This window comes from Chrysochloris asiatica, unplaced genomic scaffold (genome assembly GCF_000296735.1).
Source record: "Chrysochloris asiatica unplaced genomic scaffold, ChrAsi1.0 scaffold00159, whole genome shotgun sequence".
Classification (NCBI taxonomy): Eukaryota; Metazoa; Chordata; class Mammalia; order Afrosoricida; family Chrysochloridae; genus Chrysochloris; species Chrysochloris asiatica.
This window is the reverse complement of record NW_006408677.1, coordinates 3,577,340-3,595,155: the sequence shown is the minus strand read 5'-3', so window position 1 is coordinate 3,595,155 and position 17,816 is coordinate 3,577,340. Positions and strand designations below refer to the sequence as shown.

General features: G+C 36.2%; 1 protein-coding gene across 1 annotated transcript in view; it reads right to left on the bottom strand.

The window, feature by feature from the left end:
* LOC102841777 (nuclear pore glycoprotein p62-like) overlaps nt 1-15,738 on the bottom strand; it is a 54,251-nt gene extending 38,513 nt beyond the window's left edge. The window contains exons 1-6 of the mRNA XM_006871068.1: nt 15,710-15,738; nt 15,073-15,223; nt 14,775-14,824; nt 14,510-14,644; nt 12,031-12,142; nt 7,617-7,683 (exon numbers count right to left, since the gene is read on the bottom strand). Coding sequence (XP_006871130.1) covers nt 7,617-7,683; nt 12,031-12,142; nt 14,510-14,644; nt 14,775-14,824; nt 15,073-15,223; nt 15,710-15,738 — 544 coding nt within the window. The remainder of the gene's footprint in view (nt 1-7,616; nt 7,684-12,030; nt 12,143-14,509; nt 14,645-14,774; nt 14,825-15,072; nt 15,224-15,709) is intronic.
* Between the last annotated feature and the right edge of the window lie 2,078 nt (nt 15,739-17,816).

Here is a 17,816-nt window from a genome sequence, read left to right as displayed (position 1 = left end):
TGAACCAACTGGATATGATTTATGCTAGTGTAGATTTTGCTATGTTTATGCTTCTGATTGCCCACACATGATTTATGGGCAGGCTTCAGTAGGCTCAAGGCTCCAATTGAGAACTCAATGTGACAGGGATATAAGTATCAACTTAAATTAACAGAAACAAATGTACCATTTAAATTGCTTATTTTCTGATTGCTGGGGTACTCCCACGCTTGATCCACAATTTACTGACCATGCCTTATACCTTTATTATACGGTTATAATAAGTAACCTTTTCAGAGTATTGAATGAATATGAATGAAGCAGTGGTATATGCATGGGAAGTATATGCATAGGCACACTATGCCCAAACTTGTAAAATATAATTCCATCATTTCTGCATGTTATATGTGTGTACCTGTTATTTACATGAATGCACTGTTTGAAAAAAAAAATATGGAGGTAAAAATGTAAAAAATCCCCAAACATATCTTACCTGTTTCATTCAGAGCTTTGAAAGTAAAATACAACACAAAAAAATCTAATGAAAAAAATTCCCCCAAACAATAAATAACAACATTGATTAGAAGTAAAGTATGATCATGAAATATCATACAAAGCTGCTTCTCTAATATTAACCTGAAAACATTTTGTGGAAATTAGTTATATCACACTAGATATCAGAGAATGTGTTATATTTAAAAATGAAATCATGGACATTCAGCCTAGCACAATTTTGGAAATACACCTATACCTCATTTATCAACTGTCTTGTTAGCCAACATTTCACATTCTCAACAATAGTAAAAAAAAACCAACCAAACAAAAACTATTTACTTTGCATATTAATGACATACATCTGACAGTAATGAATGCTGAGGTACAGGGTGACAGTAAAGCTGGCTATGATGGCTAAAGGTTTGTGTCAGTTTGGCTGGGTCATGATTCTTAGTGGTTTGGCAATTACGTAATGATGTAATCAAATATGGTCATCTTCTAGTTTCACATAATGCTGACTTTTGTATAACACCCTGGTCTATGGAACGTAACCATGTAGTTAAATGAAGAGTGGCCGTACAAAATAAAAACCTTTACAGTATTTTTAATTACTCTAAGGATCTCTCTTCTGCCATAAGTAGCTATCTACATGTTGTAAGCAGCCATTACACAATATGGGATTCTAACTCATGAGAGCAGTCTTAAGGTGTGACACAATTAGTTAAGTGTTCATCTACTAAACAAAAGTTTAGTGGTTCAAACACACCCTGTGGCTCCTCTGAAAAATGGCCTGGAAATCTGCTTCTGAAGGGTCCAGTCTTGAAAACCCGATGTAGTGCAGTCCTACTCTGCATTAGAATTGACTTGATGGTAACTGGTTTGGTTTTAACCCATAAGAAACTGCAGTGATTGTGGATGAAATATATTTCTAGACATGAAACTAGGATATTTCAGGAAAGAAGTGAAATGCTATGAAAATATTCACTGAACATTAAAATAATGAAAAGTGTAAAATGTCCTACTGTTTCTCTGTTTTGGTGTTTGATAAATATTAACCAACAGAACAATGGTTTGATATATGATGGAAAAAAACCCACCTCACCTTCACCTCCATATCCTCCCTCAAGAAAAGTAGTTCCATATATCTAAAACGAATAACAAATTGGCTAAGATGGATTGCCAGCTCTGTCATAAGTGGTCCCAGAAGAGCTGGAATTGCTGCAGTTCCAGTGCCTGCCAACTCTGAAGACAGATGTGTGACTGCAGTATTGCCACCAAACTAACCTCGAAATAAAGCTGCAAATTTTAACAAAGAGAATGACAAGCGAGGGAACTGATATTTGACTACAGTTACTATTAATTCTCAATTATCTAATCAGATGGAGAATAAGCATAGATAATGTTAAACAATGGGTGAATCTTACTTTTTTTTAACTGGTGGAACTAGCTTTTGTCCAAACAGACCCAAATTCAATACTCTAGTACTTATCTTTGACTCCTGGTTAGAAGAAGCAAAGGATCTGGTTCTCTATAGCTTACTCATGGGTACTGAAAAGTTTATTGGACAGTATAATAGTTTAACATATTTACAGTGTCATGTTTGATTTCCATACTACTATTTAAGAGCAGAATTTTTAGTTAAATGATTAATGTTATTAATGTAACCACTACACTTCTGTCAGTTTGTGGCTTGTGTGTTGCTCTGATGCTGAAAGCAATGTCACTGGTATTTTAAATACCAGCAAGATCACTCATGGTGGACAAGTCTCAGTGGAGATTACACAATAAGACAACTAAGACAAAAGAGAGATGGACCATTTCTGAATGGGTAGCCACTGAAAACCTCATGAATTGCCAAGGAACACTGTCAGATATAGATCCAGAAGATGATTCCCTTAGGCTGGAAGTCACTCAAAATAACACTGGGGAAGAGCTGTCTTTTAAGTAGAGTTGACCTTAATGACATGAATGGAGCAAAGATTTCGGGAACTTATGGATTTGCCCATGGGGCAAAATTTAAAACATTTTCTGACAGCGCACAGATGCAAACATCTATTAATAATCAGAACATGAATGTACGAAGCGTGAATCTAAGAAAATTGGAAGTCATCAAAAATAAAATGTAATGCATAAAGAATGACAACCTAGGAATTAGTGAGCTGAAGTGGACTGGTATTGGACATTTTGAATCTGACAACCATAAGGTTTACTATGCCAGGAAAGACAAATTTAAGACTAATGCCATCAAATTCATTGTCAAAAAGGGCATTTCACAATCTATCCTGAGGTACAATGCTCTGTGAAATGATAATATCCATATGCCTTCAAGGAAAACCAGGCAATATCATTATTATTCAAAAACGTACACCAACCACTAAAACCCGTGATGATGACATTGAAGAATTCTACCAACTTTTTAAGTCTGAAATTGATCAAACATGCAATTGAGATGCATTGATTGGAATGTGAAAAGTTGAAAACAAAGAGGAAGGATCAGTAGTTGGAAAGTTTGGTCTTGATGATAGATCAAGATTATGCAAGATCAATGAATTATTTACTGCAAATAACTTTTTTCAACAACATAAATGTCGACTATATATGTGAAGCTCACCAGATGGAATACATAGGAATCAAAGTGATTACATTTGTGTGAAAAAGATGATGAAGAAACTCAATATCATCAGTCAAAAAAAGGCCAGGGGCCAAATGTGGAACAGACCATCACTTGCTCATATGTAACTTCTGGTTCAAGCTGAAGGAAATTAAGGCAGGTCCATAAAAGCCAAGATATGACCTTGAATATATTGTACCTGAACTTAGAGATCATCTCAAGAACTAATTTGATGCATAACACTAATGACTGAAGACTAGAAGAATTGTGAGATGATATCAATAGCATCATCCATGAAGAGAGCAAAAAGTCATTTAAAAGACAGGTAAGAAAGAAAAGATCAAAATGGATGTTGGAAGAGACTCTGAAACTTGCTCTTGAGGGTAGAGAAACTAGAACAACCAGAAGAAATAAGGAAGCAAAAGAGTTGAACAGAAATTTTCAAAGGGCAGCTGGAGAAGCCAGAGTAAAGCATTATAATAAAATGTGCTAAGGTCTGGAGTTAGAAAACCAAAAGGGAAGAACACACTCAGCATTTCTCAAGTTCAAAGAAAGTATCGTCCTTCATTTTAAAAATGATACAAAACCAGAGAGATTAAGATTAAGGCCATACAACTATTAAGTAGTAATATTTCAACTGGAACCCTATCTGTCAGACTCAGAAACCTGCCCCATATCAAGTTATTCAAAACATTGTAAGGCAATAGAGAATGCAATCTCTTTCTGATGATTCCAAACAGTTTAGAAAGGAATAGAACATTTCTTCCTCTAACACAAGAAAGATGGGTGAAGATTCTGGTATTGAGGAAAGGGAAAGAAGCTGAAGAAGTCTATGTTTGTGCAGAGAACGAGGAATCTAGAATGCCAGATAAGAAAATTGATTATATTTTAATACTTCATCTTTCCAAATAGTAAGTGATCAATGAGTTCTAATCATATGCCATATTTAGGCAAATTCTATATATTTCCCCAAAATTTTTAGTTTAAATCTACAGAAAAGTAGAGAGAATAGTAAAAACAAAAATAAACACATATCTTTTACCTAGACCTCTTTCTCTTCACTAATGCTTTTAGCTCAAGTAATTAGAAGTAAACTTCTAGGAGACTAGTGAGCACCTTCTAATAATATGGACATTTTCCTACATCACAACAGTAACTATCATCCCTAAGGAAAGAACAATCATTACTTAATATCATTTAATATATATTGCATATCCAATTCCCCCAATTGTTTTAGATAGTATATTAATTTGGTTTTGATCCAGTATCCAGTCAAGGATAACATATATTGAGTTTTGTTTTGTTTTTCATGATTGATATTTTAAAGAGGCCAAGTCAAATAATTATATAATGCTTCATACATAAAATGTCTGTAATTTCTTATTGTTAGATTCAGGCTAAATATTTTTAGTAAGAACACTACATAAGTAAAGTATACTTCTTATCTCATATATGGGGGCATATAAGGTCAAGTTCTCTCACTATTGGTGATGCTAACTTTGATTACTTGATTAAAATTGCTGTTGTTGTTAAGTGTCATCGAGTCAATCCCAACCCATAGCGACCCTGTATAGGGTTTCTGAAGAGCAACTGGTGAGCTTGAACCGCCAACCTTGCAGTTCAAACGACTTTGCAGTCTGGTTCGTTAACCTACAGCACCACACTATGCATCTTTTCTCTTTTGTTATTAAAAAGTAATCTTTAGAGGGTGATACTTTTTAAGACAAGCAAATATCATGTGGCCCAACAATCTTTAACTCAATAGTTTTAGCATTCACTGACAACCTCTGCATGAATTAGTTACTAAGTTGGGGCTGCAAAAATGGTGATTTTCACATTGAATTGTACACATAAGATGGGTGAATTTTATGGCATGTAAACTATACCTCAATAAAACTTAAAAAGAAAAGTTAGCTCAGTCTGTTTTTGGCCCTATTATGCTAGCTTATTTTTTTCTGCCAAGAAATGACTGAAAACGATAATATTTGATAAATTAAACAGAGTCTTCAAGGTTAGAGTGCACTTTAATAAATGTTCAGCTGAATTTTTTTTTTAATGGTGGTTTTCTAATGCTCCAATTCCTTCTACCCTACTGGTATTTAAAATAAATACCTGTGGCATAGCTTTCAGAATCACAGCAACTCACAAGCCATCACAGTACGACAAACTGATAGATTAGATGAGTGGTAGTAAAGCCTACAGCACGGGGTATCCATCCCCAGGCAGTCTCCCATCCAAGTACTAACCAGGCCTGACCCTGCTTAACTTCCGAGATCAGAGCTCGGGCGCATTCAGGGTTTAAAATTAAGAAAGGTGTGTGACAGGGTTGTATTCTTTCATCATACTTATTCAACCTCTATGCTGAGCAAATAATCCGAGAAGCTGGGTTATATGAAGAAAAATGTAGCATCAGGATTGGAGGAAGACTCATTAACAGCCTGCCATATGCAGACGATACAACCTTGCTTGCTGAAAGTGAAGAGGACTTACAATATTTACTGATGAAGATCAAAGAGCACAGCCTTCGGTATGGATTACATCTCAGTGTAAAGAAAACAAAAATCCTCACCACTGGACCAATAAACAATATTCTTATCAACAGAGAAAAGATTGAAATTGTCAAGGACTTCATTTTTCTTGGATCAACCAATCATCAACACTCACGGAAGCAGCAGTCAAGAAATTTAACGATGTATTGCATTAGGCAAATCTGTTGCACAAGACCTTTTTAAAGTGTTGAAGAGCAAAGATGTCAGCTTGAGGACTAAGGTGCACCTGACCCAAGTCATGGTATTTTCAATAACCTCATATGCATGTGAAAGCATATGAATAAGAAAGACCATAGAAGAACTGAGTTAATGGTGTTGGAGAATATTCAAAGTGCCACGGGCTGCCAAAAGAACCAACAGATTTGTATGGAAGAAGTGTAACCAGAGTGCTCCTAGGAGGCCAGGATGGCCAAACTTTGTCTTTCATACTTAGGACATACTGTCAGGAGGGACCAGTCACTGGAGAAGGTTATCATGTTTGGTAAGGTCAGAGAAAAAGAGGAAGACCCCCAGTGAGATGGACTGGCAAAGTGGCAGCATCAATGGGTTCAAGCGTGGCAATGATTGTGAGGTTGGCCCAGGACCAGACAGTGTTTCATTCTGTTGTGCATCGGTACCAACTCGATGGCACCTAACAACAACAACAATTCCTTCTACAATTATTAGCTGGCATGCTTCTGTAAAGACTTTTCCCTGAACCTCCCATTTCACTCTCTATATTTGAGATTCGTGTTTTTTTCTCTCTCTCTTTTTTAATTCAATGTATTCTAATCCATACTGTCATTACTATTATTATTTTATTTTTTTAATGCTCAAATAATCCTAATTTTGCCAGTATGAGCTTCATTAGGCATAGTCTTATTTCCTGAAATGACCTGAGTACTTCTGAATAATCCTAGATTTCTGGCACTAAAAGTGTCAAGCTTACCATGCCTAAGACCTGGGATCAAATATTTCTCAAAGCACCTTGGTTCTTTTTAGTGTGACGGTATTTAGAAAGCAAGATCTGGTGCTGAATGTGCTCACTGCTACTGGGGTGTAGATCACTGCTTCAGAACAAGGAAATAGGAACTTATACTAATATTCAAATTTATAATCAATTAAAAAAAGGAAAGTAAAAATAACTTGTTTCTCTCATCTTACAGTGAAAATCTTGGTTCTATGACTAAGTATTAATATACTTATTCATTTACTTTATCCTATAATGCATATAAACTATTAGTAATACTGGCATTATAATTTGGAAATTAATAAGAAATCAATTAAGAAAGTTTTATATTTCTTTATAGTGCTTTTATCCTAAGACCACATATTAGTAAGGATGCATTGTCAAAGCACTATGTTCAAAAGTTATCTGAACTACATGATTATACATTTTTAAATAGGTTCATTCATTTCAGTTTGCATTAAATTTTAGAATTTGTCTTTCCCCCATCCTTTTATGGCTTAATTCCATTTTTTTGAATATATAGAACAATTATATAGTCCAAAAGTCAAAAGCATATAAGAAAGTACAATCAGAGAAATCCTGTTTCTTTCTATCCCCACTTCTTTCACTCTGTTGTTGTTGTTGTTATGTGCCATCGAGTCGTTTCCGACCCATAGCGACCCTGTATAGGGTTTCCGAGGGTGTAAATCTTTACGGGAGTAGAAAGCCTCATCTTTCTCCCGCGGTGCAGCTGGTAGTTTCGAACCGCTGACCTTAAGGTTCGCAGCCCGATTTGTAACCACTACGCTACCAGAGCTCCTTTGTTCTTATGTACCCTCTATTTTCTTTAGGTTCTAGTTTATCTTTCCTATATTTCATTTTATAAAAAATAATAATTATAGTTCTTCAGAATTACTGTAGACATACCATAGGTTAAGCAACACCTCTACAACTGAGTTCTTATTTATGAGTGCAGTCTTGGAACCCACAATCTGACTTGTAGCACATTTTCTATTTATAATATGTACAGCTTGGTATACAAATGAACTCCTACCTGAATTTTGATCAATATGCTGCAGAGACTCCATCTGAGCATTCAGAATTTTACAGATCTGTTGGATCTAAAAACACATATAAGATTTTAAGATTCTAATTATTTAATGTGGTAAACAAGGTAGAAAGAAAGAAATTGAAATTTTGTTTAAGAAATGGACTCAGAATGTACTAAATATTAACGGAATTTCATTAACTTTTGCTATTTCCTATTAACAATGTTCATTAATCTTTACATTGGTTCAATCTAATTATTTTCAAACTGTTAGAAATGAAATCACAACAATTCAATAAGAAACTGTACGAAACAAGTAACCACAGTACAAAAATAAGTAAAGAACATAGGAAACATTTCATAACAAATTACATTCATATAAACATTTAAAAACATTACCTTTTGTCAACCAAATTAGCAAATTTTATACATGGTAATACCTAGTTCTCAAATGTGTGTGAAAAATAGGTACACCCATATAAAGCCAATGTAGTTGTTAAGTGCTGTTGAGTCACTTCCGGCTCATAGCAACCCTGTATAGGATTTCCAAAGAGCAGCTGGTGAGCTTGAACCGCCGACCTTGCAGTCTGGTGCATTAACCCACAATGCCACACCAGAACTCCATATAAAGCCAATAGTCATATTAATTTACCCAGACTCTCAAAAAAATTATATATATATACTAAAGTCTTGGTGTAGCACTGGTGGATAGGCACAGGACTGCTAACTGAAAGGTCCGCAGTTCAAACCCATCAGCTGCTCCTGGGAAACCCTATACAGGGTTGCTATGAGTCAGAATCGACTCAATGGCACTTAGCAACAATACCAAAAGTCTTAAATGTATTCATAACTCTTAACTCAGTATATAATAATTCTAGGAACATATAAAGGAAATAATCAAATCTAAACATAACTGGCCATTATAGTGCTATTTAAAAATAGCCAAAAATGGGAAAAATATCTCCACCAATAAAAAAAATAACTAAATGTATTAGGGGAAAGTCATTTCTGATAAAACATTGTAGTCATAAAAACTCATGTTTTCAGAGAATAATTAAAATTTTGGGGAAAGATCATGTAAGAATATTAAAAGAAGACAGGAAACAAAATCCTCCAATAGAAGGAGCCCTGATGGCATAGTGAGCTATGTGTTGGGCTGCTAACCACAAGGTCAGGTGTTCAAATTCATCAGCTGCTCTGTGGGAGAAAAGTTGATGCTCTCTGCTCATGTAAAGATTTACAGCCTCGGAAGCCCTATATAGGGTTGCTGTGAATCGGAATCGACTCAAAGGCACACCACCACCACCACCACCACCACCATCACCATGGTCCAAATGGAGTCCTGGCGTGGTGCTCTAGGATAAGCACTGGACTGCTAACCATAGGGTCAGAAGCTTAAACCCACCAGCCACTCCTGGGAAACACTACACAGGGTTGCTATGTGTCAAAAGTGACTCAGTGGCACTCAACAACACTGACCCCAATGCTGTTTAAAACAAAATAAGCAAGTTTACCAACATAACAAAATACTACAGGGTAGTAGTGGTACCGATGACTTGATTTTGTTTACAGATGCCTAGATTTTCTAAATTCTCCATTCTGGATATGCATTGTCTTTGTAATAAATAAAATATTGCTGCTGTGTGCTGTAGAGATGGTTTGGACTCAGAGATCCTGCATAGTATTTCTGAGGCTGTAAATCTTTAGGGGAGCAGAAAGCCTCATTCTTCTCTTGTGGAGCAGCTGATGGATTTGAACAGCTGACCTTGTGGGTTAGCAGCCCATCATGCAACTCACTACTACACTACCAGGGCTCTTTAAATAAAATACTAAGCATTTAAATTTTTCTAGAACATTTTTTGACACATATTCTAGCATCCAGAATAATACTGAAAATAGGAGGGAATAAAAAATGTTAGCACACTTAAAAGGAAGCAGTATGCAAAGAACACAGTATATTTAGTGTATTTTAGTATAGCAAAGAGAAATATAATTTGTAGCAAGAACAATGAAACTGTGATTAAATATCTTAATGGCATAACATGCAATTGCTTAATAAAAATTTAAATAATATTAGGCAGTTTAACTCTCTTCCACTCTGAAAACAAAAAAGAAAAGAGTTATTATATCCTATCACAGTGAATACTAGTGCAAATAGCTGCAATTTTTCTGCTCTGGCATATGGTTCATGGTAAGGAACCTTTGTTAAGTGAGTTACAATAAATTATCTATAAGAATATTATTGTTCAGCAAATGCTTCTCTGCTTCCTTTACAATGATTTATGCTGAGAATAGAGCTGAGTTGTAGCTGATTTCTTTGGGCTGCTTTGGTCCTGCCATCAAGCAGCAATTATCCTTTAATTCACTCATCTCAAACATCCCAATCACCCCGCCAGGAAAAACAAAAGCAAACAGATTCTAACTATTCACTATCCACCACTGAAAGAAAATACAACAATCCAGGGCTCAATTGAGAAAAGGAATAAGGATAGGATTACAGTTTCATTTTACTATGTTCAGAACATTTCTCATTTTCATTCAATATTAGCTCTGTTTCATGTGCAAATCTATATAAATCTACAGATACATCAAAACGCTTTTACAAAACAATTTTGAGATTTGGAATCACCACGTTGCTGTTGAGTGTCTTGGAGTTGATTCCAACTCATAGTAAGCTCACGTGACAGAGTAGAACTATTCGCTAGGGTTTTCTTGGCTGTAATCTTCATAAAGCTTATCACTAGATCTTTCTCTAGAAGAGCCACTGGGTGGGTTGGAACTGCCAACATTTCAGTTAGCAGCGAAGCACTGAATCAGGACATCTTTGGAATCACAATAATGATCTAGTATTTCATTAAAAAGAAAATCTATATTCTATCAGCTCTTGGTCATCTCGGGAAACACAAGAAGATGACAATATGGATAATCCCAGACTAATTTGGCTTTGTTTGACTTTTGTTGTTGTGTGCTATAGAGTTGGTTCCAACTCATAATGACCCTGTACAGGGTTTCTGAGAGCAGCTGGTAACCTTGTAGTTACCAGTACAGTGCTTATCCTACAGTGCCACATCAGGGCTCAACTTTAGATCCACACAAAGCAGAAAACGGCATGTTTTTTATTGTTGTAAAAATATAGGTAACACAACATTTCACAATGGCATAATTTTCATAGATGAATGGGAATTAAAGATTATTTTGTCAATTGATTACATTATACAAAAGGAGCCAAGACCTAGAAAGGTTAAGTGGCTGAAAATTCTAATGCTTTCTCAATTATATCATGCTGTTTCTTTATAATTATAAAAGCTGGCTATATGTATATAGAGATTTGTCTATATATAATTGGACAATGAATTTAATAAAGAACTATCACCACGTACAAGGGAGCTTCAAAAACATCATGGAAAAATGGAATGAAAAGATAATGATGTTTTTCCATATATTTTTGGAAGTCCCCTCGTATTTTATTAAGTCTCAAATAGTTGACTTATTAAACCATAAGACAGAACCTATTTATAAATGTATAACTGGCTGGATGTGCCTAAAGAATTTATATATATATTTATATTCACATTTATATGAGAGAATAGATAAATATGTAAAAGAATGAACTTCATTTGCATGTTGATATCCAGTTATCCCAGGGTGGCACAAATGGTTTGTACTTGACTGTGGAGTAATGTGCTGGACTGCAAGGTTCAGTTGAACTACAAGATCGTCGGTTCAAGCTCACCAGTCACTCCTTGGAAACCCTATATAGGGTCGTTATGGGTTGGAACCGACTGACTCGACAGCACTTAACAACAACAAAAACAACAACAACACTAATCTAAAGCTTGGTGGTTTGAAGCCACCAATGGTGCCACAGCAGATTGGCCTGGCCATCTGTTTCTGTAAACACTATAGACAACAAAAAAAACCTTATGACACAGTTCTAGTCTGTAATACATGAGGTTGCTATAAGTTGCGTGGATTCTAAAGTAACAGGTTGGCTTTTAGTCTATTAAACTAAAGGCTGGTGGTTTGAAGCCATCCCACAGCACTGCTGAAGAAAGGCCTGGTGCTATGGCTCCCGTAAAGATATAGCCAAGAAAATCCTGTGGAGCAATTCTACTCTGTGACTCATGTGATTGCCTTGAGTCAGAACCGACTCTACAGCAATAGATTTGATTTTAGTTAATTATGAAATGGACAGAAGAAATAAGTATAGGAACATATTTAGGCATGTGAAAACCAGAAGTTCAAAGGAAAACTATGGGAGATCAAAGTCATTTGTTAGGTTCCTAGGAATAACCGCAAAACCCTCATATTTATGCTTCTAAATACCCCCTACCCTATTAAACCTACTCCAGAGTTTCACATCTCTAGCAGCAGGTGCAGAAGACAGGAGGTGGTTGGCTACATGAAGCAGTAAACTCACTGGGTCAGTAGTGTCAGTAGGACTTTCAAATGCATTCAGGTATCCAATAATGTCCTTGAGATCTTGGGAAATAAGTTTCAGCTGAGCATCTGTATTTTCTGCTAATTTGTAACTGAAAGGGCAAGCAAATGAAGGCATTACCAAGAAATATTTTCAATATCTTGTATTGTTACTGACATACAAGGATGATTCTGCTAACTGGATTTTATGGCCAAGGCAGATATTTATAGATATAGTGTTATCATATTCTGAAAAGAATCCATGGTGGTGGCGGTTTGCCGTGGAGTCAGTTCTGACTCATAGCAACCCTGTATAGTGTTTCTGAGGCTGTAAGTCTTTACGGGAGCAGAAAGTCTCATCTTTCTCCCGTGGAACAGCTGGTAGATTCGAACTGATGACCTTGTGGCTAGCAGCCAGATGCATAATCCACTACCCTACCAGAGCTCCTTAAAAAGACCCCCTAGGTGAAGGTTTTTATCCATCATGCCATTCTTACAGTCATCTAGAGTCCTGGTATGGTGCTTTGGGATAAAGCACTGGACCGACTGAACCATAAAATCAGTGGTTCAAAGTCACTAACCGTTCCTTGGAAACCCTATACAGGGTTGCTATGAGTCAGAACCAACTCGATAGCACTTAACAACAACAATTTACTCACCTATTTATTTTTACTCAGGAGCTCTGATAGCTTAGTAGGTAGCATGTTGGGCTGCTAACCGCAAGGCCAGCTATTGCCCACCAAGAGTTCCTTGGGAGAAAGATAAGGCTTTCTACTCCTATAAAGACGTACAGTCTTGGGAACTCTACAGTGTTGCAGTAAGTTGGAACCAACTTGAAGGCATTTAATAACACTTTACTCACTGGCAAATGTTCTGGGGCATTTGGAAGCAAACTAATTATTTTTAAGGGTCAAAATAAGCTCATAAAACATTTAGATATAAGAAAAGTTTCGTGTCTAGCAGTACTCAGCGAGTGCTAAGAGATCTTCAATGATTTAGAGTGCATACATTTTCAAAGCAAAATCTTATCTAAATATACTCTACCATCCAACAAAGGAAATTTGAAAAATGAGCTTGACAATAGTGCCAAATTCAAAGCAAATTATTGTTGTTGTTGTTAGGTGCCATCGAGTTGGAACCGACCCATAACGACCTTATGCATAGCAGAACGAAACACTGCCCGATCCTGGGCCATCTTCACTATTGTTGCCACACTTGAGTCCATCAATGCTGCCACTTGGCCAATCCATCTCGTTGGGGGAGTCTTCCTCTTTTTCCTCTGACTCTCCACCTTACCAAACATGATATCCTTCTCCAGCGACTGCTCCCTCCTGGCAAATTATTAATTGCCTAAAATTCTCATGATTTCCAATCAAACTTGCATTCTATCATCTTTTTACTATGAATATACATATATGCACACACAAACACAATCACCATCAATCTTACTATTTATCAACATTAAAATTACTGGAGGCTTTTTGAACAACAATACAGGATTCAATTAGATTTACTAATAGTTATCCCATGTCACTAATTATTCAGGTGCCTAGATTGTTGAAGACTCTGGTGAAGATTCCATTACAACACAAATGTGTCTACCAACGATTCTATAAGTTTCTGAAAAAAATGATAGAGTGCATAGAAAGCAAGTGTTAGAAAATATTCAGAAAGGATGAAAACACAAAAGCAGAAACAGAAGTAGGGTCAGTAGAAATTAGCTGAACTTTTCACATTTAACACCTCTACCAATAAAGTTATTTTGTAAGCCTTTAAAAAATAAATTCAGTCTTAACTCACTAATAAACCACTGATAAAATGAGTCTGATTTATTTCAATCTTGTTTATGTAGCACATTCATATATGTTTTTCTAACAACCTATAATTTGGCCTGATTATCAAATCGCAATTCTAGTGGGATAAAACTACTGTGGAAACATTGGCAACATATCCACTGAAGTGCACAAAAAAATACATCTAGTCCAAGACTTAGCAAAAATCATTCGGTTTTCTTAAAGTTATATAGTTTGCCCCCAGATTAACAAATTGCCTTCAAAGTAAGAAGCAATTTATCACTAAAGTAATCACACAAATAATACGTTTAAAAGAGTTGCTAAAAATAGAACATATATATCCCACAATACTGTGACACTTCACACTTAAAATCTGTATTTCTAATTTAAGAACAAACTTGACAAATATAAAATATTTGCAGTGATCATGTATAAACTTGAGATTAATAGCATTATACAAAATGCTATAAGACAAAATTGCCAGAATGATAATTTCATTTTCAAGCATCCAGAAAAGACAAGCAGAACATAAACAGGTTGATAAATATCAACTATGAGACCTTGTCCTTTTTTTTTTTTTAACCAATTTTTATTCCATGCCTTCCAATTCCATTTTTCCCTCTTTTTTGAATGCTGTCATAGAAGCTAAGCCTTATCCTAGTCTTCCATCTTTATTCAGTTACTCACGTCCACTCATGCTGCCCAACTGCATATTGCAGATTGTTCGATCCACTCTCATCCTTCACAGACTCCTCTAAAGGGATCAACAGATCTTCTAGTTCACTATGCTGTGACAGGATAAAATCCAATTCTGTTTCCAACCTGAATGAATCAAGTAACCAGAAGAAATGATGAAAGAAACTTTGTGTGACTAAATGTCAATAAATTATAACAAGGGGTGGGGGAAATGCACAAAGAGATCTTTCAATCTAGAAAATCAAAGAGCTTCTACCTTTTCTGACACAATTTCACTTTTTCCACTTCTCCATGTAAAGTAATAATCTATTAAAAAAAAGAATGCATCAATATAAAAATTTAAATATATTATAACTCTAGAGCAATATAAAATTTCTCAAATACACTTCAAATATGAAAGATTTTCTAATTCAGGGCACTTAATATTGAAGGAAGAGCTTTATAAGTTGACATCCAAGACTGGAATAGAAAAATAACTACTCAAAATAGGTCTATTTTCTTGTGTTCATTGAAAAATACATGTACAATGCAGGTAGATTATTGAGCTGTCTTACCTTGTCACCATTATCAATCAATGTACGGTCCCAAGCATTGACCCGAGTGGCATGATGAAGAAAGTGTTTCTCATGATTCTCTAGCTCAAGGTTCCAACGGCTTATCAGACTCTCCAGCTTACGGTAAGTCATCAGAGGAGTTACAATTGAACTAAAAAATAAAAGGATACAGAGAACTGCATAGCATATGACCACATTTTTATTTAAAAGGCAGAAATACAGCAGGAGTTTGAGATAAGAATCCTAGTAAAACAACCATGTTATTGTGCTCTTAAGTGCTGTCGAGTCAGTTCTGACTCATAGAGACCCTTATAGGGTTTCCTAGGAGCAGCTGGTGGGTTTGAACTGCCGAACTTGTGGTTCACTGTTCAATGCTGATCCTACAGTGCCACACCATGAGTCTGAAACAACCATAACTCGTGAAAATTGTAAAAACAAACAAACAAGAACAAATTTAATCCCACTGAATAATTTTCATCTTGTCTAGATGGGTCTGGTGAAAAGAGATGGAGATAAGAGTCTTATGATTCAATAGTGAGTAATTGCTATCATGACTAATTGTGACTGTCACAATTGTAAATGTAGAAGTTTTTTTGTTTTGTTTTTTTAACAAAAACGGGGGAATAGTTAATCTTACAGTTCAGAACCAGAGGACACCAGGACCATGGCCATCAAGGGAGAAGAGCATGGGTGGAAGGCGGGACCTTATCCAGAGAAGCAATGATAGCAGAGATGGAGGCAGAGATGAGGACATGGAGAGAGGAAGCAGCTGAGGACTTAGATTCATGGGAAAAGAGGGACTGAGAGGCAGACTTGCAGAATGTGCCCTTTGGTGGTGTAAATTATTATATATGCCTGAGTGTTTAAAAAAAAAAAGAGCTAAAGTGAATAGATAGAAATACTGTTAACTTATGGTACACAGAGGGAATTACAATCATTGTAATTAAACAAAGTGTATGATTTGCTGAATGTAAAACTGATGATCTGCCCTATAAACTTTCACTCAATCCACAATAAAAACCTTAAAAAAAAAAAGGCTCTTGAAATTACCCTTGTAGTGCTGGCTGTTGGAGAAGCACTGGACTGCTAACTGCAAGGTTGGAAGTTCAAATCCACCAGATGCTCCTCAGAAACCCTATACAGGGCTGCTACAAGTTGGAAGCAACTCGATGGCACACTACAACTACAGCATATGAAGAAATATTTATTCAAGAAAAGCTCTCAGACTCTAAGTAGGAATAACAGAAGTCTGTAATTTGAGCCACACAAATCTGTCCATTCGCTTGGCCATACCACCTTCAATTCATCATGATGTAAGCTCCATTTTAGGTGGATGCAGCCAAGACTACCTCTACTCAAAGCTCACAGTCAAGGGCTAAGGCAGCTCTCCAAAATGGGTAAGTCACCAGAATAGCTCCTCTTCCCAGCTTCAGAGCATAGGGGGGTGGAGAGGGTACCATTAAGCCCACCAATATACAAGTGATAGGACTACTACAAGGAGAGGGGAATGTCTGAGAGGTGCAAATATGTCTGAGAGGTGCAAATACTTAATGTGCTTTGCTTCTAACCAAAAAGCTGGAGGTTTGATTCTACTCAGAGGCACCTCATAAGAAAGACAGATAATCTACTTTTGAAAAACTAGCCACTGAAAACTCATGGTGTATACTTTTACTCTGACACACATTGGGTGGCCAAGAGCTAGAAATGAGTTGACAAAAATTGGTTTACAACAAGAGAGAAAGAAACAGAAACAAACAAACAAACATATGAGTACAAAGACATAATGCCTGAAAACTTCCCAAATCTGATTTAAAATTAAATGCCATAGTCAACAAGCTCAAGGAACTTCAAATAAGATAAATGCAAAGAAATTCATGCCCAGATGCACCATAATGAAAATGATGAAAGTCAAAGACAGAGAAAATCTTGAAAGCAGCAGGAAAACAAACAAACAACTCATCACCAACAAGGGAACCCCAATAAGATTAACAGCAAAGTTGTTATCAGAAATTATGGAGCCTAGAAGGCAGTTGGAATAATTTATCCAACTTGCTGAAAGCAAAAAAAAAAAAAAAGAAAAAAAAAAAGAAAGAAAGAAAAAGATTGCCAACAAAGAATCTTTTATATAATAATAATAAAAAAAAAAACCTGCCAAAAACAAAGGTAAAATAAAGACATCCCAAGATAAACAACAATTGATAGAATTTGTCACCAATTAATGTTCCTTATAAGAAATACTAAAGAGAGTTCTTCAGGCTGAAAGTAAATTACATCAGACAGTAATTTTAACCCACATGAAAAAAACAGGACTTTTGGTGTGGTGTTGTAGGATAAACATTTGACTGGTAATCACAAGGTCTGTGGTTCCAACTCACCAGCCATTCCTTAGAAACCTTATAGAGCAGGGGTGGGGAAATTATTTAGTCTGGTCTTGCCAAGACAACCACAGTTCCAGTTGTCATATTGTTGTTGTTGTTAGGGGCCATTGAGGCGGTACCAAGTCATAGCGACCCTATGCACAGCAGAACGAAACACTGCCCAGTCCTTGACCAATCTCACAACTGTTGCTACGTTTGAGCCCATTGGTGCTACCACTCTGCCAATCCATTTGGTTGCAGATCTTCCTCTTTTTCTACGACCCTTTCTCCATTTTACTAAATGTGATATTCTTTTCCAAGGATTAGTCCCTCCTGACAACATGTCTGAAGCATGAGAGATGAAGCTGTCACATGAGGGGTGAGTTA